Below are 21,471 nucleotides of genomic sequence, written 5' to 3'. Positions count from 1 at the left end.
CTCCTACTAATTCATTCCTTCTTTCCTTTTTGCCTTATACCTATAACACCACCTCTCCTTACCCTTTCTTCCACTACTACTTTATAACTTCCCTTACATCAACTATTTCTACATATGACTCCATACTTACCCACCATTTTGATATTCTTAGCATTATTCTCTACCTCCCTTTATTCTTCATACCTTCTTACTTTCTTCGAACACCCACTTAATAACCAACCAGACTATATGAATAAACATACATCTATCATCCACACCTCTCTTACAACATTCCTAAATTCTAACTCCACCCCCTAGCTATCACCTTCCCAAATTCCATAGGTACTCTCACCTCACCTATGCCTTACCCTCTGATAAAAAAATGAAACAACTAACCCTTCCTAAAAGCAACATCACATCCAGACTTATTACTCCTACCTTACAAGATGGTGATATTCACCCCAACCCAGGCCCTTCACATCCCTCCCCTCAAGTATCTAAACCTAACTTCAATAACACCCTACTCATAGGACATCTAAATATACGAAGTGTAAATAACAAAGTACCCTACTTACATACCCTGTTAGACATTCACCACTTTGATATTCTGTGCCTCTCAGAAACTTGGCTAAAGCCAGCCACCAAAGACACTGAGATTATACCCCAAGGCTACAATTTATATAGGTTTGATCGTTCTAAATGTAAAGGTGGTGGAGTGGCAGTTCTATTTAAGAACCATCTTAGCATCTCCACCCTCCCAGCCTGTCCAACCCAGGATGTTAAAGCTGAAGCCATCATCACTAAACTTCAATTAAATGCTCAAAAAGCTCTTTACATAATCTGCATGTACATACCACCAGGCAACAATATACCCATCTTAGAAGACTTCCTCAGCTGGGTTTCCACTAACTACCCCCAAGAAACTATAATTCTAGGTGACTTTAATATAGACTGGAATACTATTAATAGGGATAATCCCTCCTGTCATATAAACTTACATGGTTTTACCCAATCCATTACCACTACAACAAGGCTTAATAAACCAAGTAAGAAACAGAGTATCTTAGACTGGATACTTATAAACAAAGTCAACGTCTCATACAAAGTAGGAACTTTGCCTGATGACCTCAGTGACCACTGTCTAACCTATATCTCTAGAGAAAAGACTGACTATCAAAACCTCCCCAACACTAGAATAATACGCTCGACCAAACACTTTAAAAGTGACTTATTTCAAAATGATCTCAAAGCATGCAACTGGAACCTCTTGAAATCACTTCCTCTTAATGAAGCAGTTTCATTCTTTAACTCGACCTTCCTTTCCATTTTGGATAAACATGCCCCTGAACGTTCTATTAGAATGAAGTCTAATATAGCCCCATGGCTCTCAAAGGAAACAAAGAAATTAATTCACACTAAAAATAAAGCTTGGGCCAAATGGAGATACCATAGAATCAGTTTTGATTTTCTCCATTTTTGCCAACTTAGAAATCTTACAAAAAAAGCTATAATCTCTGACAAAAAAAATACTACTGTGAACTTCAAGAAACCCATTTAAATAAACCCAAACAATTCTGGACTTCAATCAACAAACTCCTTAAACCTGGAACAGCTAAAACCCCCTCCCCCATGAATGCAGACCCAAATACCCCTAACCAAACTGCTAACACTTTTAACTCCTTTTTTATAGAAACCATCCAATCTCTTGCTAGCCAACTGAACACCAACAACTTTTACCCTCCAAATAATCTTGCTGATTCCCCCCATAACTTCACTCTTCATCCTATCTCTACCTCTTTCATCTACAAACTTATTCTCAAACTGAAACCATGCACCCCCTCTGCTGACAAACTTTCTTCAAAAGGCTGCCAAACAGACTGCATACCCTATATCTATTCTCATTAATAGGACTATCCAAGAGGGAACCATACCAGATATATGGAAAGTCTCTCATATCATCCCACTTCACAAAGGAGGTAACTCTTTAGACTACACTAACTTTAGACCTATTGCTCTTCTGTCACCTCTAGCTAAGATTATGGAGAAATGTATCCATCAGCAACTTGTACAGTATCTCTCTTTACACAACATAATAGCCAACTGTCAACATGGCTTTAGACCCCACCATAGCACCTCCACTGCCCTCCTTTCCTTTGTTGATACCATCAACAACTATCGTAACTCCAATCTTTTCACCTCTGCTCTATTCATTGACCTCTCTAAAGCTTTTGACATGGTGAACCATTCTTCCCTTATTAACATCCTTGAATCCCTCTCATTTGATAACCTGGCTTTAAAATGGTTTACTTCTTATCTTAGCAACAGACATCAAGCCGTTCGTTGGGACAATCATATCTCTTCCTTATTGCCTGTTTCTATTGGAGTTCCACAAGGCTCCATTCTCGGCCCTCTTCTCTTCTCCCTTTACATAAATGATCTCAGCACTGTAATCCCTCAAGCTACCTGCATCCAATATGTTGATGACTCCACTATAATCTGTTCAGCATCTACCTCTTCAGAGCTACTCTCCCTAACTCAAACTACTTTCAACACTGTAGAAACTTGGTTTACTAGACGGTACCTCCTCCTCAATGCTAAAAAAACGAAACTTCTCCTTTTTACTCCTACCACTCGAGCCTCCCCATTAAACTTCAACATCTTATCTAATGACACCACTGTCATCTCTCCTGACACAACAACTAAACTGCTAGGAATAACCATCGACAACAATCTCACTTTTGATCAACACATCAATAACATCATCAAAACTGTTAACAAAAAAATAGGATCATTATACCGTATTAAACCATTTCTTACACCTGCTACCAGAGCAACTATCGCCCACTCCCATCTGATATCTACTCTCTTTTACGCCTCACCTATTTTCACTAACCTTAAGAAGGCTAACCTAAATAAACTAGCAACTTGCTACAATAGTATTGCTCGCTTTGCCACGAGTAACCCTTTTAGAACACATCACTGTCATAACCTAAAACTCCTAGGCTGGCTTGAGCTACAAAACTGCCTTATGATCTCACAACTTACCATTGCCCACAAGATACTTTACCAACCTGACAACACCCCTATACTTTCTCAACTTTTAATCCCTTATAATAATCTTACCTCCCTTCGATCTTCTTCTAAACTCATGACCAAATCTGTAAAATCCTATAACTTAGCTGGTGACTCTCTGTTCACCAATACTGTAGGTAAGACATGGAATCAGCTACCCACTGATATCACTCTAATCCTCTCCTTACTACTCTTCAAACAAAAAATCAAACTGCACTTCCAAAATCACTGGCTTTGCTCCTGTAGGACTCCTGACTAAGCTTCTTCATTCCCCTACTCTACCACAACTTTTCACTGTACTTATTATCTAGACATATACATTCTTCTTATCGCCCTGCTGCTCTCCTCTTATGCTCTGTCCCACTCCACCTTTTCTCTACCCTGTCCTCTTTTCCATCTCCTTCTCTTCTCCTTACTAGACCTTTGCGTCTCACTCTTCTCCTCCCTGGTATTTCTTCATTAATCCCTTCGTATGTCCTGTACTAATTCTTTCTTTCCAACAGTTTATGAAAATTTGCTAATCTTTAGCTTTTTTATTTGTGATGCTTCTTATTTGTGATGCTTCTAACGAACTAGTATATTTTTTTTGGTGTGCCTTAGGTATTTGTTATTCTTATTACTAAATGTATATTCTTACTGTACTTTTATTATATGTCTCTTTGTAATTGATCTATGTGAGGAGCTTTTCTCCCCGGGCCTCTACTGAAAATGGACATATATCCAGCTAGACTAGCCCGGTTAACAAATGTAAAATAAAATAAAATAAAATAAAATAAAATAAATGTTGTCACTTTTTTACATATTTTTTAAGTATCTTTTAAACCATGACTTAGTGTAGCTTGCACAACATTTCAAACTAAACTATTTATTTTATTAAAAAATCCTGCAATGTGGTAGCAATGTGTGTTCACAAACATGGGGTTTTGGCAAGTGTCAAAAAATTAATGCTTTTCCATTGTCTTCTTTTGTCCAGGAACGTATAAATATTACCTTGGATCATAAATGCAGAGTTTTCCAAAACTTAAATGGTGCAACAGGTATGTTTCATTCTCTGCTTAGCTTGTAGTTTCCATTCCAAAATGTTGTTGCTGTTTTTAAGATGTACAAGCTGTACTCAGGCAGTGTGTCAGGTTTTTTTTTTGTGTTTCGCTATGATGTTCTCTTTTTTTTGTGTAATCAGCTTTTGTTATATAATCTTATCTTTAGAAATACACACACACACACACACACACACACACACACACACACATACATACACACACACACACATATATATATATATATATATATATATATATATATATATATATATATATATATATATATGTATGTGTGTATATATTACATTATGCATATGCATATGCAGGGTCTATATCAGTTCCACAAAAATCCATTTCAGCGAATACCAAAAGAGCGGCATGTATTAATCGAACCGCGAATAGACCGAACGCACTAAACCACGAAATTTAAAACATCGAACGGTCATAGTTGGCCAACCCCACCACCCGCTACATACTACCTACCCAAACAAAATAAACAAACCACATACATACACTAACCAAATCCTACTCCTAACCCTAAAGTAAAGCACCACAACCCAACTTCAAACCATGCACTAAACCCCACATACACAACTATCTATGCACTATCCTTAACCAATCCCTAACCCTAAGGTCCGTAACTACCACACACTTCCCCTACGGAGATATACCCTAACAAAATAAATAATACACATAAATACATTTAACAAAACCCTACTTCTAACACTACACTAAATCTTACATACATTACCTATCTATACACTTACTTTAACCTACATCCTACCCTTAGGTCCATACCTATCGCACACTTACCTTACGGAGCTATACCACAGACGGGCCAACCAAAACATTTCGACATTTCAGATTTCATAGTTTTGGACGTTCGGCGTTTACGTAGTTCGCACAATACATGTCGATAATTTCGTATTCGTGGAAATGGCATTTCGATCATCTGATAGGGAACCACATATGTATACACACACACACACGCACACACACACACACACACACACACACACACACACACACACACACACACACTTATTTTTATATATAATCTCTTTACAGATATAGATGCTTATAGATATGTCTGTACTAATACTGCAAACTGCAGTTCCTTGACCTGTGCCATTTAAATAGCATGGCTTGCTTGATCTTTAAACAGAATACATTGATTTCCACATTGAATGCAACATTACACCAATTAAAATTACAAAGGAAGACATTTTGAATGGAGGTTCACACCCCAATATTCCTTATGCAGGAGTTTTGCTTCCAATATTCCTTTAGTTTTATATATGTTAAATTTACAAGCATGCACTTTCATAGATAAATCTGCATCTGAATGAAATATTTCATTTAATGACACTATTCATTTGACCATTGAACAGATTATATTTCTTGCAAGTAAATGGAGTTCTAATTGAATTATTCACTATACTTATATAATGTATAGACATTCAAAAATAGCTACTCAAAGTCTTAAATTTCAAATAAAAATGTCATTTTTTTAATATTAAGGCACCTCTCTCTCTCTCTTTCCCTACTGAAATGTCAGTACTTGAAATGCCGAGTGCAGACATGTCAAAAAAAGACTGTAATTTAAGCAGAAGAACAAATCTGTACAAACATTTATTACTTGAACAATAAGAGGTCTGCCATTACGAAGGTCCGCCTGTGCTCTTGTCACACCACTGGCAGTGTTTGCTACTGCACATCCTGGTGTGTCCTAATATAAATTATTACTGAACTGTGTTTGGTCAGGGCACATTACAGTTACTACATTCTTAAGCTTTCCTTGCCTTTCAATCACATTTCTTTCTAAATGTCATCTTACTAACCATTGACCTAATAAATATTTACAATGTGTACATTTGCTTGACAGGTCTCATTCTTTGCACACTGCCTTCTTACATGAGAATACATCTGAGATCTGATCCACAAGTGTGACTCCTGCAGCAAAATGTGTACAAGCCATTTATCTGAAGGAGTGAACTAGCAGTGGCAGCTTATTCCCTCCTGTTCCAAGTGGATCCTTTAGCACTTAGGTTGCTAACTGATTCTGGGAAGTTTGCATTATCATTTAATCATGGTGGACAACAAATGATTTGTCAAATATATAAAAAGACAGTAATGCACTTTCAACACAGTGGTAGGATGATAGTAACTTTCTCACAATGTTATTTTAGATGTTGTCAGTGTTTCAAAGTTTTTCAGAGTGCCATAGCTCAAATAGTGAAAGGACTCTCAAGAATGCTGACCGTAATTCTCACCTGAGTATGAGGTGAATTGAAGCAAAACATGATCAATAACTGGAGTATAAACTGAAGGCAAAAAATGCCACATCTGTCTGAATACCGTGTGTTGGCCATACACTGACAGAACAGAGCATCAAACCAGAAATGCGAAAAATTAACAGCCGTGGTAGAGCTGGACTAGCCAGAAGACAAAGCTTTGATATAGTGGATCTTAGGCATGATGCAGTATCTCACCGTAACTTTTCAAATTCTGTTGAATTTTTCACTGCTGCTAAGGAATTTGATGAGAAGAAGTAATAGCTAGAGACTTGGGAACATAGAAAAAGTGGAACGCTTCAGAATGTGCTAAAATTCTAGTTAAAGAGGTCTCAACCCCCTAGTACTGTGGTACTAGGAAGCTAACAGTGGTGCAAGTTGTCTGTTTGCGCTAGAGACAGCGTTACTCCAAGATGAACAGCTAATTGTCTGTACATGTAATATATGTAATATGTGAAATGCATGAGTAGGATATGCCCATAAAAAAAATATTTCCTGACTACAGTATACAGATGTGGGAAATTTTTTGAATGCATGTATGGATGGTCAGTCACCATATTTTGCATTCAAGGATCTGAAATTCATAAAGAAGGAATGTTATACAAGTCCAAGAGAGTGATCATGTATACACCCATGAGAAAGCAAATATTGTATTAAATAGGTGAAGTCCATCAGGAAATAGTGAAGTGTAAAGAATATGCTAGGGACATGCTATTCTAGTTTGGCATGTCGACCCCAGAAAAAAATGTGGTTTGGAGGAGCCAGACCAGAGAGTTGATAATTCCGTACAAACCATTGAATAAAAATTACTATTGGTATCTTCAGATTAAAAGGAAACCAATACTCAATTTAAGTGAACGCTATTCAAGAAATACAGTAGTTGTCGGAGTTACAGATACAACCCCTCCCCCCACTGCTACTTCTTCTTCTTTTGGCTTTTTTCGGTTCAGGGTTGCCACAGCGGATCACCTGTCCACTCATGATTGGCAGTGGAGTTTTACAGTGTCGAGTTGTCAGCCCAGCACCCAACCTTCCACAGAAGGCACACACACACACACACACACACACACACACACACACACACACACACACACACACGCGCACTCACACCTAGGGCCAATTTAGAGTGTCCAATCCACCTACAGCATGTCTTTGGGATGTGGGAGGAAACCGGAGCACCCGGAGGAAACCCACGGGACCACAGGGAGGACATGCAGACTCCACACAGAAGGCACCACAGCCGAGGATCGACGATACTGAAAGGAAGTTGTACATGATCTTGGAATCCCAAAGTTGGGAGATCAAATGTCTTGCTTAAGGAAGGAGTTTTATGCATAATGATGAGGTCTAGATGCCGTCAACATTCTGGGTATAGAAGTATATTAATCCAACAGTAAAAATGAAAAAAGTATGATCAGGAAGTAAAGCAGGGCTTGTGCATGGCGCTCTCCTTGAATACCACAGTGCACTCTTATCAGCCAGTGAGGTTATCACCAGCATGCGGGGACCCATTTTAGGTCTTGACTCTGTGTCTCGTGTAAACTTCTGCAGGTCATGCCAGTTCTGTGTCTTAAAAATAAGTTGAAAAATACCAAGCAGGCACAGAAAATATATTAAGACAGGAATGGCACTATAGCAAGCATTTTCTTCAGGGCACAAAATAAGACAGCAAGACATTTTCAACAAACTAGAGATTCAGCAAGTATTCCATGATCCTACACATCCATACCAGTGTCCATACCTCTCAACTGTCCATGTTTTCACAGAATGTCCAGAACTTTGGGTCAGTTCTTTATAAAATTTGTAGTTTTCTGCCAAACCGCTTAGATGATCTGAGGAATTAAATCATTAAATAATGACATACATTTGAATTTTAGACTTCATACTCTTTTAGAACATGCATTTCATTTTTAACACAAGCCCTGTTATTCTATCTGCTTTCTAACTTTATAAGAGTAATATTTAAAATCTGTCCTTATTTTGGGGCCTTTGCACCCCAGTTACATCAGATTTTGTCCAGATTTCTTAGGCTAAGAAGCTGAGAGATATGCCAGTAGGGAACAACCAGGATCTGGAGGTATCTTCACAAAAACAACAGCTTCAAGTACTAGGAACCAGTGCTCTTGATCTGAGGAAAGATGAGAAAGACTGCAGTTCAAGATGGTAACATGTTCAGATGACTCTGTGTTTACCAGGGTGGAGGATGAACATTCACAAGTGTCAGACTGCCTGTGTTCTGTATATGGTAAAGCACTTACACCATCTGAAAAATGGACTTAATCCTAAATAATGTTTTTTGTCCTGATTTAATGAAATATTCTTGCATAAATGGTTCTGTGTCATTTTTTCCAAAACATGCGCTCTTGTTTGCTTAAAGTGGCATATGAGATAATATAGTCATGGGAAATGGTCCCCTCAAGGCTAATGGTAATGCATGCTGTGAAGGAACATTTTATCACTGCAATTGGCTGGAGAGCATAGCTGAGTAAAGAAGCTAAAACCTATATCTCTTCTGTAGGTTTCCATCTGCTGTTTTATACTCATAGTTGAAGGTGGATCATGTAGCTGACTTCACAATGTATGTGTGTTTGTGTGTGTGTGTGTGTGTGTGTGTGTGTGTGTGTGTGTGTGTGTGTGTGTGTGTGTGTGTGTGTGTGTGTGTGTGTGTGTGTATGTGTATGTTTGTTTGTGTGCACATGCACGCACATGCATGCATGCATGCATGCATGCATTAGTGTACCAGCATGTGTATTTATCAGTATTATAATACATTTAGATACACTGGAAATCCTGAACAAAAAAGGAGATTGTAGCTTATTACCCAGAGATTAACATATTTTGCAAACCAAAGTAAAGCAAACAAAAGTTTAATGATTTCAAAAAAAAATATATAACCTATGGGCAAAGAACGGAAATGAGGTGATTTGAGTTATAAGATGGGTACTGCTGTCAACAGTCACTACCTCCCTTGCAATAAAGTGTGCATGTTAAATGGTTCACAAGTTTGGATATGAATAAGGCATACTGAGTAGTGATCCTCAGGGCAGAGGTATGGAGTTTTGTATAGATGATGTACTTTTCACGAAGCTGTACTGACTAGCCACAGTCAGCTTTTCTTAGGTGATTTTCCTTTTTTTTGTGAGATCTGTATACCTTGAGCTTATTTGCCAGTGGGGTTTCATAGCATTAAATAGTATTGTTACAAGAATTAATACAGCTGCATCAGTAATAAGATAATGGTCCTGTTTTGTTTTTTATTTTTATTTTGTAACTTTGTTTTTAAGCAGGCTGGTGTCTGTTGCAGAAATTGAGATAATATGATAAACCCACTTTTCTGCAGGTTAAATGGTGTGTATTATTATTATGTACCTCATCCACAAAAACGTTCTTTATCTGACATACATCAGATTGGAAATGCTTATGTTTAATTGCATTGATAACAGGTATGCTGTTGTGCAATATTCCCCACCAATCAAAATTGAGTCATGCAGATATTTCCAAAATGCTGCTTCTTTTTAAGAAACCATGTTTATTCTAGACTCATCCAAAGGTGCACACATAACTTTTTTAAATGTGATCACTGGATGTTATCCAGTTCCCATATTTAAAAAATGAGAACTTCTGAAGATTCATTTAGGAAACTGGGTTGGTTGTCTAATAGATGATGAAGCCTCAGTCATTATTCCTGACTGGTGAAAAAGGATTCCAAAGTATTTACAAAGAATATTAAGCCATTGCAGTTTCTTATATGGTAACATACAGCATATATTTTAGAATTTTTTTTTCTAGTTGAACACATTCCTTAATTTTTAGCATAGTATTTTGTACAAAAACCATACAGAAAAGCAAAACAAAAAATTAATATTTGTTTATATGTTATGTATTTTTAACTTTTTGTATAAATAATTTCATGCAGGGTTTTACTGTACTATATCTTTAAATGTGGAATAAAAGTTTGTAGTTGTCCAATCAGGTGTTTTTGAAAGGTAAATAAGGTGGCTGTTCAAATTATGTTTTATTCCGATGAAGTCTTTTGCATTGTCAAGATGAAAGTGCTAAATTAAAATACGTTGGTGTGGTTCCAGTTTCATGGTTATTCTTTGCTATTTAAAGACTTGGAATTTACAAAAATGCTTTTTTAGATATTTAATGCATTACTTTGATGTCAAAAAGAATTTAACACAATTAGTGCCATGTTAAGTATGAAACAATAAGTTCTTTGTCTTTTGTACTACAAGTCTGCAATACTCTGAAAAGTTCAAACAGTGTTGTTTCAGTAGGGGGATGCTAAATTTAGGAATGTTTATTTGTTGTGAACCAAAAATAAGCCTGAAATGGAATGATTGTTTCACTTGCTTTTTTCCTGCTCTAGCTGCAGCCTTTAATATGGAACTCCTAGTGGGAACTTTGCTTAGATCTTTCATAGAAAGGAGTAATTTACTCATCCTACCCACTGTGTGAGATTCTCTGACATCTTTGTGACCCTAATAAAGAAGTTAATGAATGCACAGCTGCTTTTATAGCTCTTATGAACTGTTCACCTTCAACATTGTTTAGATCCAATTTGATAAATGTAAACTGACATAAAACATTATGTAAAGGGACTGTTGGGTTTCCTTTTGCAGTAATATGTACAGCAGGCAGTTAACTTGTTACTTGCCAGGCCATAGACTGAACACTACAACTAAAGCAAAAAGCACGTGGTTTACTTTCTCATAGAAAATAATCTGAAAAGTATATTTGTCTAAAGGAAAACTCCAACTTCTCCAACATTTTGACTCATCTCTGTTCTGAAGAAATCTGGTTATTCCAGATGAAAGCGCTTAACCATTGCATTGAGCTCTGTATTCTGTCTGTTGGCGTGTTTTTACAATAAACCTGTGTGACAAAGGAAGAACTTGATCTTTGCTTGGTTATCTTCACAGCTCGAGTCCGGGGAATCTGTGTTCAGCCACTTTTGGGAATTTAGTTCAACTCTTAGGTTACATATCTCCCTACAATATGATTTCAGCACTGTGTAGGTTCCTGAAACCTGCTTGTACTTTATAAAACTTTCCTTTCCTCACTTTGGCATCAAAGGAAGAGAAAGACCACCCACTTTTTTAAGCTTAACGTCTCACATAAGTTGGAGAGGAATTTGTCTACATTTGCATGGCACACCACAGGCAAAGAGAAATTTGTAGTCAGGAGCTCAGGCTAATGTAAACAAGATAGAGAGGTGTGAAACTGTTTTCAGTTGTTTTTGCTGCAGACAGGAAGAAAACTTACACTGATTCACATCTGCTTCCAATGTTGCCATGCCTTTCATAGCAAAACAGAACAATTAGTTCAGCCAATGATTTAAAGGCAGTTAAATCTTTTGACAAATTTATATAAGCAGCATCACAGTATTGAAATGCTAAGCTTTAAACTTTAAATGCTTGTTGTTTATACAACTTTACATTTTAAGATGGCTTAAATGTAGTATCAAAATGTTTGTGACATTTAGAAAAAAGTCAGAAAATAGGAGGGGATGCCAACTCATCTTGGGCTACAAAAAGATACTTTGAACAAGGCCTGCAGTTTCCAACTATTTTGGTTGCAGCTGTATGGTTCCTTAGTATACTATAAAACAAGCCTTGAGACACACACAAATGAGGGCCATTCAAGAAGTAAAATAAGCTGTCCTGTTAAAGACATTATATAGGATGACAGACTCTAATCCCATTATATGTTAATGGAATGGGAATACACCATTACTTCCTTGTGTCTAGCATGACTTATATAAAGCAGACTTGAAATGGGTTATGGGAAAGAGAAAGGCTTGAAGAAAAATAAGATCACTTTAATATGTCAAGCCCCATCAACAGCTATTTTGTCGAAAACAAATTAAAATTCTATAAGAAACAGTCAGAGTGATTTTGAGATGTTAAAATAACTCAGAAAACAGAGACAGAGTGAAAAAATAGACTTTTTAGCGTTAAGACAGTTTTCTTTTAACAGACTATATGGTGAGGTATGTAGTTCCCATGAGTCAAAATTCAGCTATATGTGTAAGTTAGAAAATGAACTTTACAATTAATAAACATCTCTGAAAAAATGTTTACAAGTTGTGTCAATGTTATTTTACTTTAGTATAATTGATAACATTTGTCAGATGATCTGTGATTGCTTTTGATATTATTGTTCATGGCACTTTTCACTTGAATGCATGCCTATATTTTTTCAGAGGAAGTTGCGCTGAAGTTTGAAAAGGGAAGAGCAAGAGCATGGAATTCTATGTATGAGACATTTCCTACAGTCATCCATGGCAATGGACCTACCAAAGTAAGTTATTTTGTTGGGTCAAGCACACAGAAACTAGAATCTGATAAATAGACAGACAGAAAGATAGATAAATAGAATAATATAAACACAAGCCATCAAATCAGTGCAAGTGTGTAAACCCTTCCCCACACTCTTTAGTAATTTGTTCTAACCTTTGCCCTAACCTAAACCTTTTCTGTGACACAAGCAGGACATATTGGTGGGACTGGAATGTGTCTTAATGGTTACCTATTCTCTGGAATAGACTTCCCATCCATGTGAAGCAAAGCTCACCCATATTTTAATGTAACTTGGATGAATGGAAATGAAATTGCAAACTTACCCTGGTTTGACACCAGTGTCCCTAATGGAGTGATACGGCTTGTGAATGCTTGATGAGTACTTATCATAACTATAACATTTCTTGGGGTATTGACACATCAGCAATTTTTTGTTAAATTTGGAGTAAGGCTGGCTAGACTTAAAATGGCTCTAGTAAACATCTATAAACCCTGCCCCTAACCCTAATGATGCACCTTACCTTAAAAAAAAAAAAAAACTTTCTGTAACACTAAAACTACCCAAGACAGCTAATGCACTCCTCATGGACACACACAAACATACAACACTAAACTTAGCCCTGTACCTGACCCTCACTGTAACTGTAACCCACATCTACTCACAAATATGCTAAATCCGTCCCCTTAACTAACCCTTTATCTAACACTCACCTAAACGCACTCATACATAGAATAAATTTATCGCTTTACCTGACCGTATCTCAAATACAAACCCACATATTTCCATATATACACTAAATCTATAATTTTACTTTAGCCCTACTTTAACCTTTATACACACACACACACACACACACACACACACACACACACACACACACACACACACACACACACACACACACACACACACACACACACACACACACACACACACACACACTGTTGCACACAAACTCCCATCCCTACCAAAAGCCATTTACCTTTGTTGCCCAACAGTGAAGTAACTCAATCAAATGTACAGGCAAACTGCCATTCACACAAATGACATGTCTGTATCTACCTATCTCTGTCTTTATCTATATTTATAGATATATCTGTATCTATGTCTAAATATACGGTATTGAGTGTCTTTCATCTCCAGAATTATAACGATTAAAATGGTCCACATAGATTATTAATTCATCATGTTTTAATCATTTATTAACCATGTAGGCCTGTTAGGGGCAACTGTCTGTTTACTGGGGGTAACCAGAAGCATTGTCTACTTAAACAGCATGAGTAGTGTTATACAGCATGGAAGTGCAGAATTTTTCTTCTGGTCAACTTTTTCCCCTTTGAAGGGCACCTCTGAAGAACTGGCAAGATTAGTGAGTTGGACAGAGTAACATCGTAGGAAAATAAAGGTGGAAGGAATGAAAGCAGGACTTTGTGTACTGGGACCTGCATAGTGACCGTACGGAGCTTTACCACTAACGGCCTAGACTGACAGACTGCATTCATTTGTTAAATGGTAAATGTACTTCACTCTTTTCTCTCTTGTCATGCTTCTTTCTTTTGGCTTCCATTTATCATCTCAGTATGAATCCATTGTACATTTTGGCTTTTGTTGCCCGATCTCTTGTATCCTGTGACATGAAGAAGGTGAGGGTAGAGCCACTTTTTATGTCAGGAAACTTTTGTATGTTATGCTAACCCCCCAACCCCCCCCCCTCTATTTATCACTACCATTGGCCATATAATTCATTGCAATTCTATGGCGATGTAAATGTCTACACAGCTGCAGTGATCAGGAGACCAGCTGTGCATTCTCTGCTGGGCTTGAGCATTACAAGCATTTCTGTTGCTGGAACTGCACTACTGGTTATTTTCCCAGAAGGAAGTCTTAGTATAAGACTTGACCAATACCCCCCCCCCCCCCCAGACAGGAAGGGCAAAATGGCATCTGCCACTCATTTCCAGACCTCTCCAATTACAAGCTGCAAGACAAGCCTATATAACAGCTTTGTGCAGTAGATTATGGCTGTGAGCTTCTAAAACTTTTCGTCATGCAGTCCTGGGTTTGATTCTCTTCCCTTCCATTTGCCCACTGTATGATTCTTTACAAGTCACTAAGTCAGCACTCCTGGGCTGACCTGAAAAAGAGGCATGCTTTCATAATACAGCAGTATAACAGATGAACAAATATATATAAATAAACAATCAAATAAAAAATATTAAAATAAAGTAAAATGCTGGTTGTCTGGGACATAGGTGGGGTCAAAACCTCCTTTCCATACAACTCGCTGTCTGGGGTCCCTTTTAGCCACTGCTTTCTTAAAATGGGTATGTACAGTAGGAGTCAGAAGAAATAAATGTCTACAGATTAAGCAAAGCATGTAAACCCAACAGTAAGGAAACTGATTAGGACTGCAATGTTAAATGGAAGTATGCAGCTTAGAAGGTGCTGGGACTAGACTGGAAAAAATGACTTGTAATGGAAAACCAGAGGTCACATAGGATCATTAGGGAGATGAAAGATAGACATCAGTTACTTTCATGACAGTATGTGAGGCTGATTGCATTTACAGCTGGAATATGGGAACCACATTTGCGAATTATATTATATTACCTGACCTTTTTGAAGCTTAAACTATTTTTAAACTTGTTAATTGTTAATGGATGTAATTGTGGGAATCATAGTCATAATCAGGGGATTTAGATGAAACCCTTTGGGCTATGTATGTATGTTTTTAGTAGATGGATGAATGAAAGTATGTAAAAAACTGGCACTGCTCCATATATCCCATGTTGGCATACATGCTGAATTCAAAAAATGAAACATTTTGTGGAGGCCTGTGGAGAAAAATTAAACAGCTTTCTACTGGCATTAGGCTTCTAGTACTAGTCAATCTATGCTAACTTTGAATATCATAAAATATCTTATTAGTAAACAAGAACTTATGTCACCAGAAAATGTGTCAGTTCTGTATATGATAATTATCTTTTGACCCCCAAAATGACTTGCTATGTCATAACTGTGAGTAAAAACAACGGATCATGTGATAAGATGTCTGTGAGGCAGACAGAGGTTTTGAAATCATTTATATGTACTTTTACAATAGTATTGAAAAGCTTTCTAGAAAGGGAATTTAAGACATTGGTGGTTTGTCAGTTATGAGCTTCTAGAATGTTCTTTGCAAAGAGATGAAAAAACATTAGCTTTGTCTGCTGTAAGACATTCACTTCCTTCACCTATATGCTTGTGCCTCCACCTTCAGCATAGTCTGCACAATGTGTACACTGTACAAAAGCATCATTTGTCCCATGAAGGATAAATTAAATGTTCACTGCGTAAGAAGACATCATTTCTTATATACATCTCCGAGAGTACTCAAAGTCATATGGCATGTCATATGGTTACTCTGCTGTCATGTCTTTTGGCACTGCAGTTCAATGGCGCAGAGGTACTTTTCTTTAATTTCTTTGATTCATTTAACATCTCTAGGCATGTCTGTGCTCAGAGCTTCTAACCTGAATCCTATCGGTGTGCCTCAATCCTGCAGAATATTAAAACTTGGAATGAAGAGATGAGAATGGGCCAATATTCTGCAAGTTGTAAGTAGGGTTCTGACACTGTACCTGAGCAACTTGAGAGATAAAGAAAGAGAGAGAGAGAGAGAGAGAGAGAGAGACAGAATAGATGAAGACTGGCTTATTTCCTTGTACCCTGCAATGATGCATGTCTTGTGTGGATCTACTTAAGGCATTCAAATGTCTGATGCTAACTGTTCAGCTCTGCATGGATGGCTGCAGATGTACAGATTTCATCCCTCATTAAAGCACTGAACAGCAGGTAGTCTGAGTCTCAGTTCTATTTCTGAATAGACTCTACCTTATCTCATCAGATCCTGGTACTACTACATCTTACAGTCCATACCTTATTCATCAGATCCTGGTACTACTACATCATACAGTCCTTACCTTATCTCAAGTGATCCTGGTGCTACTGCATCTTAAAGTCCCTAAGTTATTTCATCAGATCCTGGTACAACAACATCTTAAAGTCCCTATCTTATCTCATCAGATCCTGGTACTACTACATCTTACAATCCCTAACTTATCTCATCAGATCCTGGTACTAATACATCTTATGGTCCCTACCTTATCTCATCAGATCCTGGTACTACTAAATCTTACAGTCCCTATCTTATCTCATCAGATCCTGGTATTACTACATCTTACAGTCCATACCTTATTCATCAGATCCTGGTACTACTACATCGTACAGTCACTACCTTATCTCAACTGATCCTGGTGCTACTGCATCTTAAAGTCCCTAAGTTATTTCATCAGATCCTGGTACAACAACATCTTACAGTCCCTATCTTATCTCATCACATCCTGGTACTACTACATTTTACAGTTCCAACGTTATCTCATCAGATCCTGGTACTACTACATCTTACAGTCCCTATCTAATCTCATCAGATCCTGGTACTACAACATCTTACAGTCCCTACTTTATCTCATCAGATCCTGGTACTACTACATGTTACAGTACCTACCTTATCTCATCTGATCCTGGTACTACTACATTTTACAGTCCTTACCTTATCTCATCAGATCCTGGTACTACTACATCTTACAGTCTCTATCTTATCTCATCAGATCCTGGTACTACAACATCTTACAGTCCCTACTTTATCTCATCAGATCCTGGTACTACTACATCTTACAGTCCCTACCTTATCTCACCAGATACTGGTACTACTACATCTTAACAGACCTTACCTTATCTCATAAGATCCTAGTACTACTACATCTTACACTCCCTACCTTATCTTATCAGATCCAGGGACTACTACATCTTACACTCCCTACCTTATCTCATCAGATCCTGGTAATACTACATCCTACAGCCCCTACCTTATCTCATCAGATCCTGGTACTCCTACATCTTACACTCCCTACCTTATCTCATCAGATCCTGGTACTACTAAATCTTACAGTCCCTACCTTGTCTCATCAGATCCAGCTATTACTACATTTTACAGTCCCTACCTTATCTCATCCGATCCTGCTGCTACTACATCTTACAGTCCTTACCTTATCTTATCAGATTCTGGTACTACTGCATCTTACAGTCCTTACCTTATCTTATCAGATTCTGGTACTACTACATCTTACAGTCCCTACCTTATCTCATCAGATCCTGGTACTACATCTTACAGTCCCTACCTTATCTCATCAGATCCTGATACTACTACATCTTACAGTCCCTACCTTATCTCATCAGATCCTGGTACTACTACATTTTACAGTCCTTACCTTATCTCATCAGATCCTGGTAATACTACATCTTACAGTCCCTACCTAATCTCATTAGATCCTGGTACTACTACATCTTACAGTCCCTAAATTATCTCATCAGATCCTGCTACTACTTCATCTTACAGTCCCTACCTTATCTCATCAGATCCTGCTACTACTACATCTTACAGTCCCTACCTTATCTCATCAGATCCTGGTAATATTACATTTTACAGTCACTACCTTATCTCATCCGATCCTGCTGCTACTACATCTTACACTCCGTACCTTATCTCATCAGATCCTGGTACTACTACATCTTACAGTCCATACCTTATCTCATCAGATCCTGCTACTACTACATTTTACAGTCCTTACCTTATCTCATCAGATCCTGGTAATACTACATCTTACAGTCCCTACCTAATGTCATTAGATCCTGGTACTACTACATCTTAGAGTCCCTACCTTATCTCATTAGATCCTACTACTACTTCATCTTACAGTCCCTACCTTATCTCATCAGATCCTGGTACTACTACATCTTACAGTCCCTACCTTATCTCATCAGATCCTGGTACTACTACATTTTACAGTCACTACCTTATCTCATCCGATCCTGCTGCTACTACATCTTACAGTCCCTACCTTATCTCATCAGATCCTGCTTTTACTACATCTTACAGTCCCTAATTTATCTCATCGGATCCTGCTACTACTACATCTTACAGCCCCTAACTTATCTCATCAGGTCCTGCTACGACTACATCTTACAGTCCTTAATTTATCTCATCGGATCCTGCTACTACTACATCTTACAGTCTCTATCTTATCTCATCAGAACCTGCTACTACTACATCTTACAGTCCTTACCTTATCTCATCAGATCCTAGTACTACTACATCTTACAGTCCCTAACTTATCTCATCAGATCCTGGTACTTCTACATCTTACAGTCCTTACCTTATCTCATCAGATCCTGGTACTACTACATCTTACAGTCCCTAACTTATCTCATCAGATCCTGGTACTACTACATCTTACAGTCCCGACCTTATGTCATCATATCCTGGTACTACTACAGCTTACGGTCCCTTCATTCCTCATCAGATCCTGGTACTTCTACATCTTACAGTTCTTACCTTATCTCATCAGATTCTGGTACTACTACATCTTACAGTCCCTACCTTATCTAATCAGATCCTGTTAAAACTACATCTTACAGTCCCTACCTTATGTCTTCAGATCCTGGTACTACTACATCTTACAGCCCCTACCTTATCTCATCAGATCCTGGTACTACTGCATCTTACAGCCCCTACCTTATCTCATCAGATCCTGGTACTACTACATCTTACAGTCCCTACCTTATCTCATCAGATCCTGGTACTACTACATCTTACAGTCCCTACCTTATCTCATCAGATCCTGGTACTACTACATCTTACACTCCCTACCTTATCTCATCAGATCCTGGTACTACTACATCTTACAGTCCCTATCTTATCTCATCAGATCCTGGTACTACTACATCTTAAAGTCCCTACCTTATTGCATCAGAACCTGGTACTACTACAGCTTACAGTCCCTACCTTACCTCATCAGATCCTGGTACTTCTACATCTTACAGTCCTTACCTTATCTCATCAGATCCTGGTACTACTACATCTTACAATCCCTACCTTATCTCATCAGATCCTGGTAAAACTACATCTTACAGTCCCTACCTTATCTCATCAGATCCTGGTACTACTACATCTTACAGTCCCTACCTTATCTCATCAGATCCTGGTGCTACTTCATCTTGCAGTCCCTACCTTATCCCATCAGATCCTGGTACTACTACATCTTACAGTCCCTACCTTAGCTCATCAGATCCTGATACTACTTCATCTTACAGTCCCTACCTTATCCCATCAGATCCTGGTACTACTACATCTTACAGTCCCTGTCTTATCTCATCGGATCCTGCTACTGCTACATCTTACAGTCCCTACCTTATCTCATCAGATCCTGCTACTACTACATCTTACAGTCCTTACCTTATCTTATCAGATTCTGGTACTACTACATCTTACAGTCCCTAACTTATCTCATCAGATCCTGGTACTACTACATCTTACAGTCCCGACCTTATCTCATCAGATCCTGGTACTACTACATCATACAGTCCCTACCTTATCTCATCCGATCCTGGTACTACTACATCTTACAGTCCCTACCTTATCTCATCAGATCCCGGTACTGCTACATCTTACAGTCCCTATCTTATCTCATCAGAACCTGCTACTACTGCATCTTACAGTCCTTACCATATCTTATCAGATTCTGGTACTACTACATCTTACAGTCCCTACCTTATCTTATCAGATCCTGGTACTACTGCATCTTACAGTCCCTACCTTAATCTCATCAGATGCTGGAACTACTACATCTTACACTCCCTACCTTATCTCATCAGATCCTGGTACTAATAGATCTTACAGTCCCTACCTTATCTCATCAGATCCTGGTACTACTACATCTTACAGTCCCGACCATATGCCATCATATCCTGGTACTACTACATCTTACAGTCCCTACCTTATCTCATCAGATCCTGGTACTACTACATCTTACAGTCTCTACCTTATCTCGTCAGATCCTTGTACTACTACATCTTACAGTCCCTACTTTATCTCATCAGATCCTGGTACTACTACATCTTACAGTCTCTACCTTATCTCATCAGATCCTGGTACTATTTCATCTTACAGTCCCTACCTTATCTCATCAAATCCTGGTACTACTACATCTTACAGTCCCCACCTTATCGCATCAGATCCTGGTACTACTACATCTTACAGTCCCGACCTTATCTCATCAGGTCCTGGTACTCCTACAGCTTACAGTCCCTACCTTACCTCATCACTTCCTGGTACTACTACATCATACAGTCCCTACCTTATCTCATCAGATCCTGGTAGTTCTACATCTTACAGTCCTTCCCTTATCTCATCAGATCCTGGTAAAACTACATCTTATGGTCCCTACCTTATCTCATAAGATCCTGCTACTACTACATCTTACAGTCCCTACCTTATCTCATCAGATCCTGCTACTATTACATCTTACAGTCCCTATCTTATTTAATCGGATCCTGCTACTACTACATCTTACAGTCCCTCCTTTATCTCATCAGATCCTGGTAAAACTACATCTTATGGTCCCTACCTTATCTCATAAGATCCTGCTACTACTACATCTTACAGTCCCTACCTTATCTCATCAGATCCTGCTACTATTACATCTTACAGTCCCTATCTTATTTAATCGGATCCTGCTACTACTACATCTTACAGTCCCTCCCTTATCTCATCAGATCCTGGTAAAACTACATCTTACAGTCCCTACCTTATCTCATAAGATCCTGCTACTACTACATCTTACAGTCCCTAACTTATCTCAACAGATCCTGGTACTACTACATCTTACAGTCCCTACCTTATC

General features: G+C 38.1%; 1 protein-coding gene across 2 annotated transcripts in view; it reads left to right on the top strand.

Moving 5' to 3' along the window:
• Window positions 1–21,471, top strand: part of LOC122800825 (procollagen-lysine,2-oxoglutarate 5-dioxygenase 2-like) — an 816,734-nt gene that overhangs the window by 382,566 nt on the left and 412,697 nt on the right. For both annotated transcript variants that reach the window (XM_044070112.1, XM_044070111.1), the window contains exons 6-7: window positions 4,025–4,088; window positions 12,594–12,691. In XM_044070112.1, the coding sequence (XP_043926047.1) occupies window positions 4,025–4,088; window positions 12,594–12,691 (162 nt within the window). The remainder of the gene's footprint in view (window positions 1–4,024; window positions 4,089–12,593; window positions 12,692–21,471) is intronic.

This window comes from Protopterus annectens, chromosome 4.part1, assembly GCF_019279795.1.
Source record: "Protopterus annectens isolate FY-2018-M chromosome 4.part1, PAN1.0, whole genome shotgun sequence".
In the NCBI taxonomy this organism is placed as follows: domain Eukaryota; kingdom Metazoa; phylum Chordata; order Ceratodontiformes; family Protopteridae; genus Protopterus; species Protopterus annectens.
The sequence above is the reverse complement of the archived record's forward strand: the minus strand, read 5'-3'. Positions and strand labels throughout refer to the sequence as shown.